Source organism: Grampus griseus, assembly GCF_964374135.1.
Source record: "Grampus griseus genome assembly, chromosome: 17".
In the NCBI taxonomy this organism is placed as follows: Eukaryota; Metazoa; Chordata; class Mammalia; order Artiodactyla; family Delphinidae; genus Grampus; species Grampus griseus.
Genome location: NC_139011.1, coordinates 69,026,409 through 69,039,763, shown reverse-complemented (window position 1 = coordinate 69,039,763; position 13,355 = coordinate 69,026,409). Strand labels below are relative to the sequence as shown.

At 35.5% G+C, this 13,355-nt stretch overlaps 1 protein-coding gene across 4 annotated transcripts in view; it reads left to right on the top strand.

Moving 5' to 3' along the window:
* The window catches only part of CSPP1 (centrosome and spindle pole associated protein 1), a 112,489-nt gene that overhangs the window by 7,506 nt on the left and 91,628 nt on the right, over window positions 1-13,355 (top strand). For all 4 annotated transcript variants that reach the window (XM_082675001.1, XM_082675000.1, XM_082675003.1 and 1 more), the window contains exons 2-4: window positions 1,959-2,067; window positions 3,511-3,610; window positions 12,619-12,722. In XM_082675001.1, the coding sequence (XP_082531127.1) occupies window positions 1,969-2,067; window positions 3,511-3,610; window positions 12,619-12,722 (303 nt within the window). In that variant the 5' untranslated portion in view covers window positions 1,959-1,968. The remainder of the gene's footprint in view (window positions 1-1,958; window positions 2,068-3,510; window positions 3,611-12,618; window positions 12,723-13,355) is intronic.

The following is a 13,355-nucleotide window of genomic DNA, read 5'->3' as shown; positions in this document are numbered from 1 at the left end:
ATGGGAGAGGCCACAACAGTGAGAGGCCCACGTACCACAAAAAAATAAATAAATAAACAACTTACGATTTTAAAAATCCAAGACTTACTGAAAAGAAATAATTCATGAGTTCTTACTAATAATAAGCTGAAAATAAATATGGACAAAGGAAGGGCTCTTTAGAATAGAATGATTAGTGCCAACTTGTAAATATATATGGAGGGAGTGGTGGAATTGGAAAGTCAGCATTTTGCAGGCATCTAGAATCAAAGATTCGATCAATAAAGAATCACCAATTGATGCTAAATCTTGGAAATTTTCATCAGGAGCAGGATATTTGCATGGCCTAAAAATATCTTTTTATAGACCACTTATTAGTTACAAGGAAACAGTAATGCAGAAATCAGTCTTGACCACCATGTGATAAAAAATAACATCACTAGTAAAGAGCAGGTGGACATGTGTCTCTAATTGTTGACACCTTTAGGACACATCACCACCTATGTAATATTTCTTCTGATAATGCATAACCTGAATTTACTCGTGAAGAAACATCAGGCAGACTGCAAATAGGACTGTTCTGTTAAAAAGAGTGGGTGGTCGGTGGGCGGTATCAAAAAATATTAGTGTCATAAAAGACAAAGTAAGGGTGTAGAAATGTTCCAAATTAAAGAAGGCTAAAGAGACGTAACAATGAAATGCTGTACCCAATCTAGACTGGATCCTGAACTGGAGAGAGAGAAAAATATGCTGTAGAGGACACTATTAGGTCAGGTGACAGCACTGGAACATGGACAGTAGATTAAAAAATCAATGTTACTGAAGTTGAGAAATACATTGAGTTTATGTCAGAGAATAATCTTTTTTTAAAATTTTTAATTTTTTTAAACTTATTTATTTTTGGCTGCATTGGGTCTTTGTTGCTGTGCGCGGGCTTTCCCTAGTTGCAGCGAGCAGGGGCTACTCTTCGTTGCAGCGTGCAGGCTTCTCGTTGTGGTGGCTTCTCGTTGCGGAGTACGGGACTCTAGGCACACGGGCTTCAGTAGTTGTGGCACGTGGGCTCAGTAATTGTGGCTCGCAGGCCCTAGAGGGCAGGCTCAGTAGTTGTAGTTCACGGGCTTAGTTGCTCTGCAGCATGTGGAATGACTTCCCGCACCAGGGCTCGAACCCGTGTCCCCTGCATTGGCTGTCGGATCCTTAACCACTGCACCACCAGGGAAGCCCGAGAATAATTCTTTTTTTTTTTTGCTGTACGCGGGCCTCTCCTGTTGCGGAGCGCAGGCTCCAGACGCGCAGGCTCAGCGGCCATGGCTTACGGGCCCAGCCGCTCTGCGGCGTTTGGGATCTTCCCGGACCAGGGCACGAACCGTGTCCCCTGCATTGGCAGGCGGACTCTCAACCACTGTGCCACCAGGGAAGCCCCTGAGAATAATTCTTAATACACACTGAAACGTTTAGGGGTAAAGGACTAGGATATATGTAATTCACCCTCTGAATGACCTTAGAAAAAATTGTGTAAAGAGAACAAACTTGTGTGCACAAAGGTAAAGCAAGTGTTGCAAAATCTTAGCAATAGGGAATGGATAAGGAGTATGCAGGTGTTCTTTATACTATTCATATTGTAACATTTTTGTAAGTTCAAAATTACCTCCAAATAGTAAAAGAAACTTTAAAAAAAAGTGCTTTGACTTCAGGGATTTTTTTGTGTATATGTGTGGATGGTGGTGATGGTTCATTTTCTTTTTTATTTCTTTTCTGATATTTTAAAGTAGGTTGTAGGTTTTGGGGGGAGTTGGGATTGAAAGCAGGTAGGCAGATTTCATTCAAGCTTGTTTGAAGTTCTCAATTTGATAACTGAGATTGAATACTAAATGTAGACTAAGCCTGTGTGTTAATAATTAGCCTAAATTAGCCTATTCTGATACAGCTATGTTCACTGAAGGGTTTTAAAAAATTTATTAAAAAAATTTTTTTTTTAGTATCTGCAACATGACTGATAATTTGGATGAATTTATTGAAGAGCGAAAAGCCAAATTGGCCAGAGACAAAACAGAATTGGAAAGTGATCCACCTTACATGGAAATGAAGGTAATTCAATTTTTTAATGAGTCAGTATCTTAAACATTTTTGAAATCTACAAAAGTACATTTATTAGAATAGTTTTTTTGTATTTTTCAGAATATACATTTGTTAAAAAGTTTCTGAAAGCAGTGTCTGAAAAAGCTTTCCTACATTTGATAGTTATTGAGACTGTGCTGGGCTCTGAGAATATAGCACTAATCTAGACAGATGTGGCACTTTCTGTCATGGGCTCAGTGTATGTAATAAGGTATAGAATGTAGATTAATCTGTGCCATATGGTCCATCCTAATTAGAGTAACCGTATATATTGGCTTGCGCAAGACAGTTCTGCTTTGCTTGTTGTCCCAGTGTGTCGTCTGGTTTAAGCATTTGTCCTGGACAAAGTTATCCTGATTGAAATGATAAAAAATATGGACACCCTAATTATATAGGAATTTTACCCATATAGCTAATATTTATCATGGGCTAACTATGGATGAGGCATAGTCTTTAGAGGTTACATTGATACTTTGCATGAATCTATGAGATAAGTAGTTATTATTGTCATTTTCCAAATGAGTAAACTGAGGCATGGTGACGTTAAGTAATGAGACTTAGGTGACAGAGTTAGTAGAACTAGGCTTTGATCCCTGGCAGCCTGAATCCAGTGCTTGTTCTCTTCACCGTCGCACAAGTTTGCTTTCCTTCTGTAATATCTGCCTTTTACAAGGAGCTGTGCCAAGGACTTCACATGTATTACATCATTTAATCATAAAATCCCAGTGAAGTAGGCTGAATTTCTGTTGTTTTACAGATCCAGTAAGTGAGGCTTAAAAGGGTTAAGTAATTTGTCCAGGTACACACAGTAGTGGATTCAAGATTGGAACCTTTATGTGTCCAGCTCCACAGTTTATGCTCTTGACCACTCTCCAGTACTTAGGACTAACTGACAGTGTACAGCTTTATTATAATTTCTAATATTATAGTAGATAGGTAATAATCTTTAAGTCTTAGGTCAAGTATCACCCTCTCAATCAGGCCTTGCACTCCCTCCCTCATCATTTCTGGGACTCCTCACACTGTTCTGTTTCTTTCTATTGCTCCTCTGTATCACTCACTACATATAACATAATCTAATTACATATTATGTTTATTGTTTGTCGCCACAGTAGTTTATAAGCTCTGTGATGGCAGAGATTCTTTTGTATTTTTTTCACTCATATGTTTTTGATGCCCAGGACAGTGCCTGTTTCAGAAACTCAGTGAGTATTTGTTGATAAGTCAGTGAGCTAAATAATAGAACATTGCAATATTAAATACCTTTGGTTAACTCCTCAAACCTTACATTTAAATCTCTTCTATGGTGTACCATGTAATTTCATCAAGTTGTTTAATAAAAGTACTGAGATGAATTGTAAATTTTGTGGGGTTTTTCCCCCTCTGATTTTGTAAATATTATGTCTCTTTCAGGGAACATCATCAGAGAAGCTTTCTGAAAATAGTAAAATATTAATCTCCATGGCTAAGGAAAACATACCACCAAACAGTCAACAGACCAAGGGTTCCTTAGGTATGTCATTAGGTGTGCTAAACTGATTTTAAGATATTCTTATCCGGCTGTCATGAAAGAGCTTTGTCTTGTCAGAAAAAAAGGTAAATTTGGAATCCTAGTAAATAACTCTTTCCTTTCTGGAATCTTACATGTGACAGTATGGTCTACATATGAAATATAACGTATACTGAGAACCTTCTTCCCATTTTAACTGCTATTGTCTTGGTTATGATTTATAGAAATCATAGCAATAAGTATGTATCAAAATTGAAAATTTTGAATGGAATGTGTGTGTGAGAGAGAAAGTGTATTAATTGTGGAATAAACGTGGTGGACTTGTTTTTATTTAAAAATCAAAGACATATGCTTAAGGGATACAAAATACTATTGATAACTATATTAGAATTGTAAATAAGTTAATATTTAGCTATATTGAGTCTTTGGTTATGGTTTGGCATGAAAATATTTGGGAAACTTTACCTCATTTTGGCTTGTTGGTAGGTGTACATTTTTTTTTTAAAGAAAATATATGAATATTTTAAAAGTGTATCTTGTGAATTACTGATGACGACTGAAACTTTCACATAATGGAAGTCAAATATGATGAGTTGCATTTGGTTAAAGCATTGTTCTCATGTGGATGATTTTTCATGGCCATGGGTTTACTCCTAAATTGTTAGCTGCTTTGCATTTGTATTCCACTGGGAATACAAGGGGATGTTGGCCAAGAAACTGAGCAGATAGTGGGCTCTCTGTCTCTACTAGAAAAACAGCTCAAAGTGAATGCCATACTTTTAGTATCTCATATATAGATAATGCTTTCTATTCTGAGTCTGTTACAAATTATTGGCCAATATACAGGTTTAGTGAATTTAAGCATTATATTTTGGTTAAGTGCCTTAATCTCTAAGGCACTCAGTTTCTTTATCTGTAACATAAAGAAGTTGGATTATCTTCTAGCCCTAAATTTTTATGGATTGAAGAATTTAATTATTCCAACAGGTAATGTCTTTAAAAGTTTGATAGTACGTTCTCTCAAGCACTAAGGTCAGACAGAATGACTGAAATTCTGGAGTTACAGGTTGCTTTGGACTGCGGCTCTCATGCCTTTGCAACCCGGCACAAGTTATTTAAGCTCTTTGTTTCCTCATCTTAAGAATTGCATCTATCTTAAAAGGTTATTGTGGCAATAATTGAATACATATGAAAAGATGACTGGCACATAATTGGTGGATAATAAATTTTAATTTCCTGACTTCTTTCACATTTTTTTAAACTAGGTTTTTGATTTTTAAGAATTATATTAAAAATTATTCTTTGACTATTACATTCACAAATGATGGAGAGTTTAAAGTCCAACTTACAGTCAGTGACTTCTCCCTCTTCCTTAATTGGTATCCCTTAGGGCTCTATCCTAGGCCTCCTTTTCATTTCATATACTTCCTGAATGACTCATTCACTCACAGGGCTTTATTTCATCAGTGCGTTCACTATTCCTAAATCTCTATCCCTAGTTCCCATTGCTTTTATGAACTCCAGACCCATATATCTAATATTTTAATATCTGTCCTTGGATGTTGTGAGCTTAGAATCAACATGTGCAAAATGAACTTTACTCCTCTCAAACTTTTACTGAGCTGGCTGCGTGGTCATCCTCGACTCCTCTCTTCCTTTTTGTATCCCATAGCAAATAATTATGTAGTTCAGCTGATTCTAACACCTGAACCTCAAATAAGTTTACTGTTCTCTAATTCCACAGAGGTTATTTTATGTAGGCCTCCACTGTCTTTCACTGGCATTTTTTTCTAGTGTTCTTTTTGTTTTACAGTCTAGCCTCCTGTACTAAATCTCTGCACTGCCTGTTGATATCCTTCCAAAAACCAAATCTGATCATGTTAGTCCCTGCTTCAAACCCTTCAATGGCTTCTTGTTTCCTGTATGATAATTTTACTCTTTTATTACTTTTACCAGATTATGGTGGCTGTTCCTGCCTTGTGCTCCTGTGACATTGGCTCTCCCCTTGAAGGAAAGTTTTGAACTTGTTCAGCTCTCTGTTTTACCGCAATGGCACACCAGTTTTCCTGCCATTGTCTATTCATTGCTTAACACAGTGTCTGGCATTTTGGTGCTTAGAGAAGATATTTTGAATGAATGAATGAAGGTCACCATTGCAAAAATAAACAGTTCTGTTAGGTGTGTAGAATTTAATTTTTATGGATTGTTTCTTTTATTGCCAACTGAAGTAATAATTATTTTTGATGCACATTGAATCTTACTAAAGAATAATATATAATTTGTCTAATTTTGTACCTTATTAGCCTTCAGTTACTGATTTCTTGTGTGAATAATTGTGGCCTTCAGATTAGGCCAAATACTTAATTTTTGACATTAGGAAAAATGTAAAATAATTGGGCAACAGAGAGTTTTCCTTAAGTGGTCTCACCTAGGAATTATAAAACAAGCTGGTCTAAAAAACAAACTGGTCTAAAATTATATATTGAATTAAAGCTCTGTGATACCGTACTTTGAGTAATTAAGCATAGTAGCTATCAGTAATATATAAACTGGCAATGTTTGTTTTAGCCAATGAAGACAGTCTATTAATAGTTCATTGTACAGCTGTCCCGTCAGTGGTACAGCTGTCATGTACCACTACATTTTTATGGTTTTGTAAATTCATTTCTGTTAGATGATGATATTCATGAATAATGCTTATCCACTGCGGCTCCTTCTTCCAACATTTATATAACACCTCTCATAAAAGGATTTGAGGAGCATTACAATGACTTCTGACACCAACTACCCAGATTTAGACCAGACTTCACAGATTAAGACTTCTACAAGTCTTAATCTCCAAGACTTCTCTTACTTCAGATACCAGCTGCAAGTTTGGGGTCCACCGGCCACCCTCACTCCTTATTTATTTATTTAATTTTTTGGCTGGATTAGGTCTTAGTTGCCACACGCAGGATCTTCCTTGTGGCACATGGGATCTTTTGTTGCGGTGTGTGGGCTTCTCTCTAGTTGTGGCGTGCTGGCTTCAGAGCACGCAGGCTCAGTAGTTGTGGTGTGTGGGCTCTAGTTGTGGCGCATGATCTCTGTAGTTGTGGTGTGTGGGCTCCAGAGTGTGTGAGCTCAGTAGGTTGCAGTGCGCGGGCTTAGTTGCCCTGCAGCCTGTGGGATCTTAGTTCCCTGTCCAGGGATCAAACTCGCATCCCCTGCATTGGAAGGCAGATTCTTAACCACTGGACCACCAGGGAAGTCCCCATCCTCACTTCTGACCAGCTGTTTCCACCACCTCCTCAAGTTTGATAACTCACTAGAATGACTCTCAGAGCTCAGGAAAGTGCTATACTTATTATTACAGTTTTATTATAGCAAAAGGATACAAATCAGCCAGCCAAAGGGGGAGATACATAGGGCCTGGTCTGGCAGCGTCCAAATATGAAGCTTCTGTCAGCCTCAGGGATCTGTCACCCTCCTAACACATCAGTATGTGACAGTATAGAGTATTGCCAACCACGATGTTCACCTGAGCTTTGGTGTCCAGAATTTTTACTGGAGTTTCATTGTGTGGGCATATGAATGATTGAATCATTGTCCATATGTCTCAGTCTCCAAACCTTCTACTTTCCTGAGGTCAGGCTGATGTCACATGGGTCAGAGGTCCAACCCTCCAATTACATGTTTGATCTTTTTGGTGTGACCAGTCCCCATTTGTGTCATCTCTTTGGCATAAACTATCTAGGGGCTTGTGAGTCACCTTATTAGTATCAACTAAGATGTATGTTCTGGGGACCTATCATGAGTAACAAAGACACTCTCATCACTCAGAAAGTTCCAGGAATTTAGAAGTTACCTCCCAGAAACCAGAGACAGAGGCTAGCCAGATTCTTTATTATATACAGCATGTACGTGGTTTAGTCCGTATAAGCTGATGAAATGGTGTCCTTGATAAGGAGTTTGTTAGAATAACTAAGATTTAATGAAATTATGAAAGAATCAGCTGAAAATGATCTGTAAAAGCAAATGATATCTTCCATCTCTCTAAATCATTTCTAGGCATAATATTTGTGGTTCTTTTATTTAAAAAATTCTTAGACATCTCTTATTTAGCTCATTTTCATGTTTAATAACAATTATTGAAGAGAAATGCTTACATTAATCTTTTAAGTTTAGTTCAGTCATACCTCAGTTAAAGATCATCTCCTAATCCTTTCTCTTCTTTAGAGAAGTTGAACATTTTCCCTTAGACTGGTTGAGCATTATTCCTTTGATTTTGATGTGTTATATCCTGGAAGACATTTTTAATAAATGAAATAATGCAGTTAATACTTCCAACATTTTTTCATACATAAATATATTTTGACCCAACATTCATAGATTTTCTGCAATGCTTTTGAAATGTAGTTCCTGGCTCAGTGACAAGGATGAGAGCATTACTGTATTTGGGGTTTTTCCCCCTGTATTTTCCATTAAAGAAATAAAGGAAAACATGAACATGGTAAAAAATTACAAAGAACAGAGAAGTATATAGCCTGAGAATTGGTGATCCTCCCAACCTTGTCCTCTATTCTCTCTTGTTAAGCAGTTTCTTGTGTACAGTTTTATGACTATACTGTGCACACATGTATATAGCCCTCTCTTCTCTTTCTGTATATGGTAGCATAGGTCGTGTTGTGCGTTTGAAGATACCACTTTTGTGACGTATAGTATAGGGATGTGACCATGACCTCTTGAGACTAAAAAGCAACTTAATGCATCTGTTGAGAGACCTGGAGCAGCTACTGTCTGCTGCTAAGGTTTCCACTACAGGCTGGCTGTTGGCTACTGTCTGGAACTTAGCTTGTAAATCGTTTCCTACACCTATAGAAAGAGTGGCTCATTGTGCCTAAACTGTTTGTACAAACCACATGGTTTATGCAGAATACCTGCTTTCTGTCTGCAGAGTCTGGAATTTTGGTCCGTACTAGGAAGAGGGTGCCTAGGTGACCAGCTCCCATTAAAAACCTTGGGCACTGAGTAATGAGCTTCCCTGGTAAACAACACTTCACGTGTGTTGTCACAGCTTGTTGCTGCAGGAATTAAGCGTGTCCTGTGTGATTCCACTGGGGAAGAACTCTTGGAAGTTTGCACCTAGTTTCCTCTGGACTTCGCCCCATGTACCTTTTCCCTTTGTTAATTTTGCTCTATAATCTTTCATGGTAATAAGCCATAATTGTGAGTATAATGACTTCTGTGTCCTGTGAGTCCTATCAAATCACCAAGCCTGGGGATGGCTTTGAAGACTACCAACACAATCCTTTTCAGTCTTTTTTTTTTTTTTTCTGGTTCCTTTTTAGCTCCCTCACCTCTAAACTTTGGACTACAGAATGCATCTTTAACGTTTGTATTCCCTAGGTATTTTTTAATCCATCCACCGTTTCTAGGCAATATCTCTCACTCATATCAAAATGCCATTGATCAGCCCTCCAGCCTCCAGAATGCACTAGATTTATTTTAGCTTTCATGCTCTGAAGTCATGTTTTGTAAATCTGCAAGCAAAAAATGACAAATTATCTAAGTAAGAAAAAAGATTTTATTCTTGTTACTAGAAATTATTTGGTATGATTTTTAAAAATTCATTTTAAATACAATTATGCTCATGGAGACTTGGAAAAGAAAGAATTATAAGGAAGGAAAATTACATTGTTGTAATTTTAAAAAAATACCAGAAAAAGATTAAAAAAATAGTATCAGAAAAGAAGCAACAGCAGAATTTCCCATTGCAGAGTCACTCTAGAGTTGAGACTAAGCTAAAAAATTACAGTTAATATAAAGATTTTGGAAAATAGACAAAAGGAAATTGTTGTTTTTACTGATTTTTAGTTGTACTTTTAATTGTCATTCCTTGTAGCATATCTAGTCTTAGGTTTCTCTTATTACAAACTAAATCCCAGACATTCTACCTCTTTGCTTCAGTTTGTACAAGTCAAATGGATCCTTTGTAATAATGTCTTTATAGCTGAAGTTTGAGTACAATGTTCTCCTCAAAGTAGCTGCATCTGTTAAGTCACCTGCTTAGGGAAAGGCTTATTATTATTTCCTATATTTTGTCCTTTGATTATTTTTACTTAATACTTTATCATGGTAATATAATAATGAAAAGAAGAAACTGTTTCATGGTAATTTGTAAACTATTTATTATGAGTGCTATGTTAGAAGGTAAATTAATTTTAAAAAGATTATACACTGTAGTTTTAAATATTTAACCCACAGCCACTATGGAAACCAAATACTTCTAATCGCTGTAGTTCTGAAACATAATGTTAACTTAGAGTCACTGATGTTGTTCTTGGTGAAGTGGCATCACTTCAAATGACCCTAAGATGACACTAATGCTTTACTTGCCACTAGAACCATGAGAAGACAACTGCTCTGAAAAGGTAAGTCTCACCATATTTCTCAGCTCATTAAGTCAGTTAGGATGTCATTGAACAGAACATTTAAATTGTTCCATATAGTTCTTAATTTTATTTCTATGACCTACGTCTAATACCATAAAATATTGGTACCAAATGACAAAAATAAGAATTAAAAAGTTAGTGTTTTCTGTTGCCTAAACCTTCAATTAATAAAATTATAAATAATTCCGAAGGCATTATGTATTCTTACTGTGTTTTAAGACAATTATTACAAATACTATTTGAATCAATAGTAAAAAGCAAATACTCATGATAAATAAAATTGAACTTCGTATGAACGATAATTATAGGTGAAAATGAACCAGATTTTTCTTTCTTTTCTTCTGCATAAATCCACCAAGCAGAGCTGAAAATCAGCAGTAAAAGCCACCTTAAATACATGACTTAAAAAGCTGTAAATTACTTGTTCCGCCGAGTAGGAAAGCTGAGCATATTGCAGGGTGCATCACCCTTGTAGCATTGTTTTCTTTTCCCCTTTGACACAGTAGAGCATCCACTGTGATCCTGTATAACGAGAGATGCGTAACTCTGGTTACTAGTTATTACACTTACTTTTTCTATACAATCAGACCACTAGAAGCAGAAATGAAATACTAAGAATAGTGTTCTTTCTCTATTCTTCCTCTTACTCACGCATGCATTCATATATTCTTTTACACGTTTATTCAGTGAACATTTTTTGAGTACAAGTTGTGTGCCAGGAATTATAAAATTGAATAAACATGGACCTTGCCTTCATTGATTTTATAGTTTAATTTCATATATGATACTCCATTCTGAATGTGAGAATCAAACCATTTTTCTCTTTAGGCTTGAATTCTGTATCTTTAAAAATAAGGTTTTTAAATTTCCTTTGTCAGGAAAGAATGCCTTTCTAGGATGATTTAAAGTTCCAACCATATGGAATGCTTTAGATTCTTTTGGAAGAGAGTTGGGAGCATGAGTGAGAGGTGTCTCTAAGGAATCCTCTGTTATACCCTCTGTCATCAGGAGTTAAGCAGGCCAAAAGTGTTTATGAAGAGAATTCAGGTGTTTATGGTAGAAAGGGGAATTTAGTATTGTATAAAATAGACATCCATTTATATTTATACTACTTTGGCATTTTTGCCCCTGAAATATTTTAGTGATATAATAAAGCAGTGATATGACACAGTCATGATAAGTTTCCATCATTTAGCTGCATTGTGAGGAATAAGGCACAAAAAATGGTAATATCCTTGTTGGTTTGTTACCTACAGTCAGTTGTTTCATCTATATTTCTTGTAGCTGACTCTTTAAGGAAACTTTTTATTTTGTTCAGAAATAATATTTTATACTATAGTATTGCATAGTGGGACTAAAAAAAGCGAGAGGGGCTTCACAAATCGAAATACTCATCTGATACCTGTGCTTCTTGATATAACATTTTACTATTAAAAATAATTAAAAGTATGTAATTTGATTTTAACAGTTTTATTGAAATATAATTTATATAACATAAACTTTACCCATTTAAATTGTACAATTCAGTTGTTTTCAGTGTATTTACAAGTTGTGCAGCCATCACTGTTGTCATCACCCCAAAATATAATTTGATTTTTAAACTCTTGAATAAGGAAACCCTACTCAAAATGGAAGTTTTTCTTAAAAAACTAAGATTCTTTTACAGAGTTTCTGTTGGGATTATGAAAAAACTCTGGAAATGGTTAATGGTGGTAGTTGCACATTTTGAATGTACTTAATGCCAGTGAATTGTATGCTTGAAAATGGTTAAAATGGTAAATCTTATATCATGTACGTTTTATCACAATAAAAGTTAATATCCATTTATATGAAATCAGAATTGGTGGCTTAACTTTAAAAGTTTTTGGAAATTTCAGCCTAAGCCATGCAAGGCTCTAACAGTTTTTTTCAAACATGTTGTATTCAGTACCCTGTGATAAACCATAATGGAAAGGAATATGAAAAAGTATATATATGTTTAACCGAATCACTTTGCTGTACAGCAGAAATTAACACAACATTGTAAATCAAGTATACTTCAGTAAAATTTTAAAAATTATAACACGGATATCCTTATAAGTTAAAAAATCACATTATTAATTTTCACAGACTGAAAAACAGACATTAAGTTGGTAGGTATTTTAAAAGAAATTTCAATAGAATTAAATGAAGAAGTAAAGGTAATTGGCTTTTCTCTAATTTTGTTTGCAAGATGGCAAACAATGCAGAACCATTTATCTAAAGGGGAAGAAGTAAATATAACACACGCACACTGTAATAGAAAGATATCTTTTTACAGATATATAAAAGTCTCTGGAAGGAAACACAGACACAGCAATGTTGGTTGTTTTGGGCAGGAGAACTGGGTGGCAGGGGTTCATGGGAGGGAGGGATATTTTCCATTATGTGAATGTATTACCTATTGAAACATTTCAAATGAAAAATTTATTATCCTGATCCAATTCTCAGAATCAACATGACCGTGTTCCTTCCTACTGTGCTTTGTTACAGGAGATTGTATTAAAATTGAGATTGGGTTGAAAATGAGCTACATTGCTTAAGAAGTTGTTTTCTTTCTAGGAGTTGATTATGGATTAAGTTTACCACTTGGGGAAGACTATGAACGGAAGAAACATAAACTGAAAGAAGAATTGCGGCAAGATTACAGACGCTATCTTACTCAGGTAATGAGTTCTACTAACTAGTTTTATGCTTCAGAATTTACCTCCTAAATTTGTTTTCCTAAGGTTTTAGTCATATGCATTAATTTTTAGGTTTTTAATGGTATCTAGCAATGGGTATTGTAGCAAAAGTTAAGTGATACATATACACATACACATTGATAGAGAAAAAACGGTGCTGAGAACTGGTGCCATGGAATAACAGACTCTTGACCTTTTAAGTAGGGCAGTGGGTTCCAGTTGTACATGAGATTGTAAATTCTTTTTGTTCATGTTTTGTGTCAAGTTGTCATGGTTTAAAATATCCTGGTTATGATTTCCTACTACTCTCCTCTGCTCAGCCATGTATTAATATGACATGTGGAGTTCTAGTTGCTAATTATTTTCCTATGAGCTAAGCTTATAAAACTTCCTTCAGCATATTTCCTTAACCACAAGTCTTTGCTTTATAGTTTAATCTATTTACTTTATAGTTTAATCCATTTGCTTAGTGGAACTCTTGTTTTAAGTATATTTTGTTAAATTATATAATAGCTAAACTAATGATTTATTGTAAGTTTTTTTTATTTTTAAACATCTTTATTGGAGTATAATTGCTTTACAATGGTGTGTTAGTTTCTGCTTTATAACAAAGTG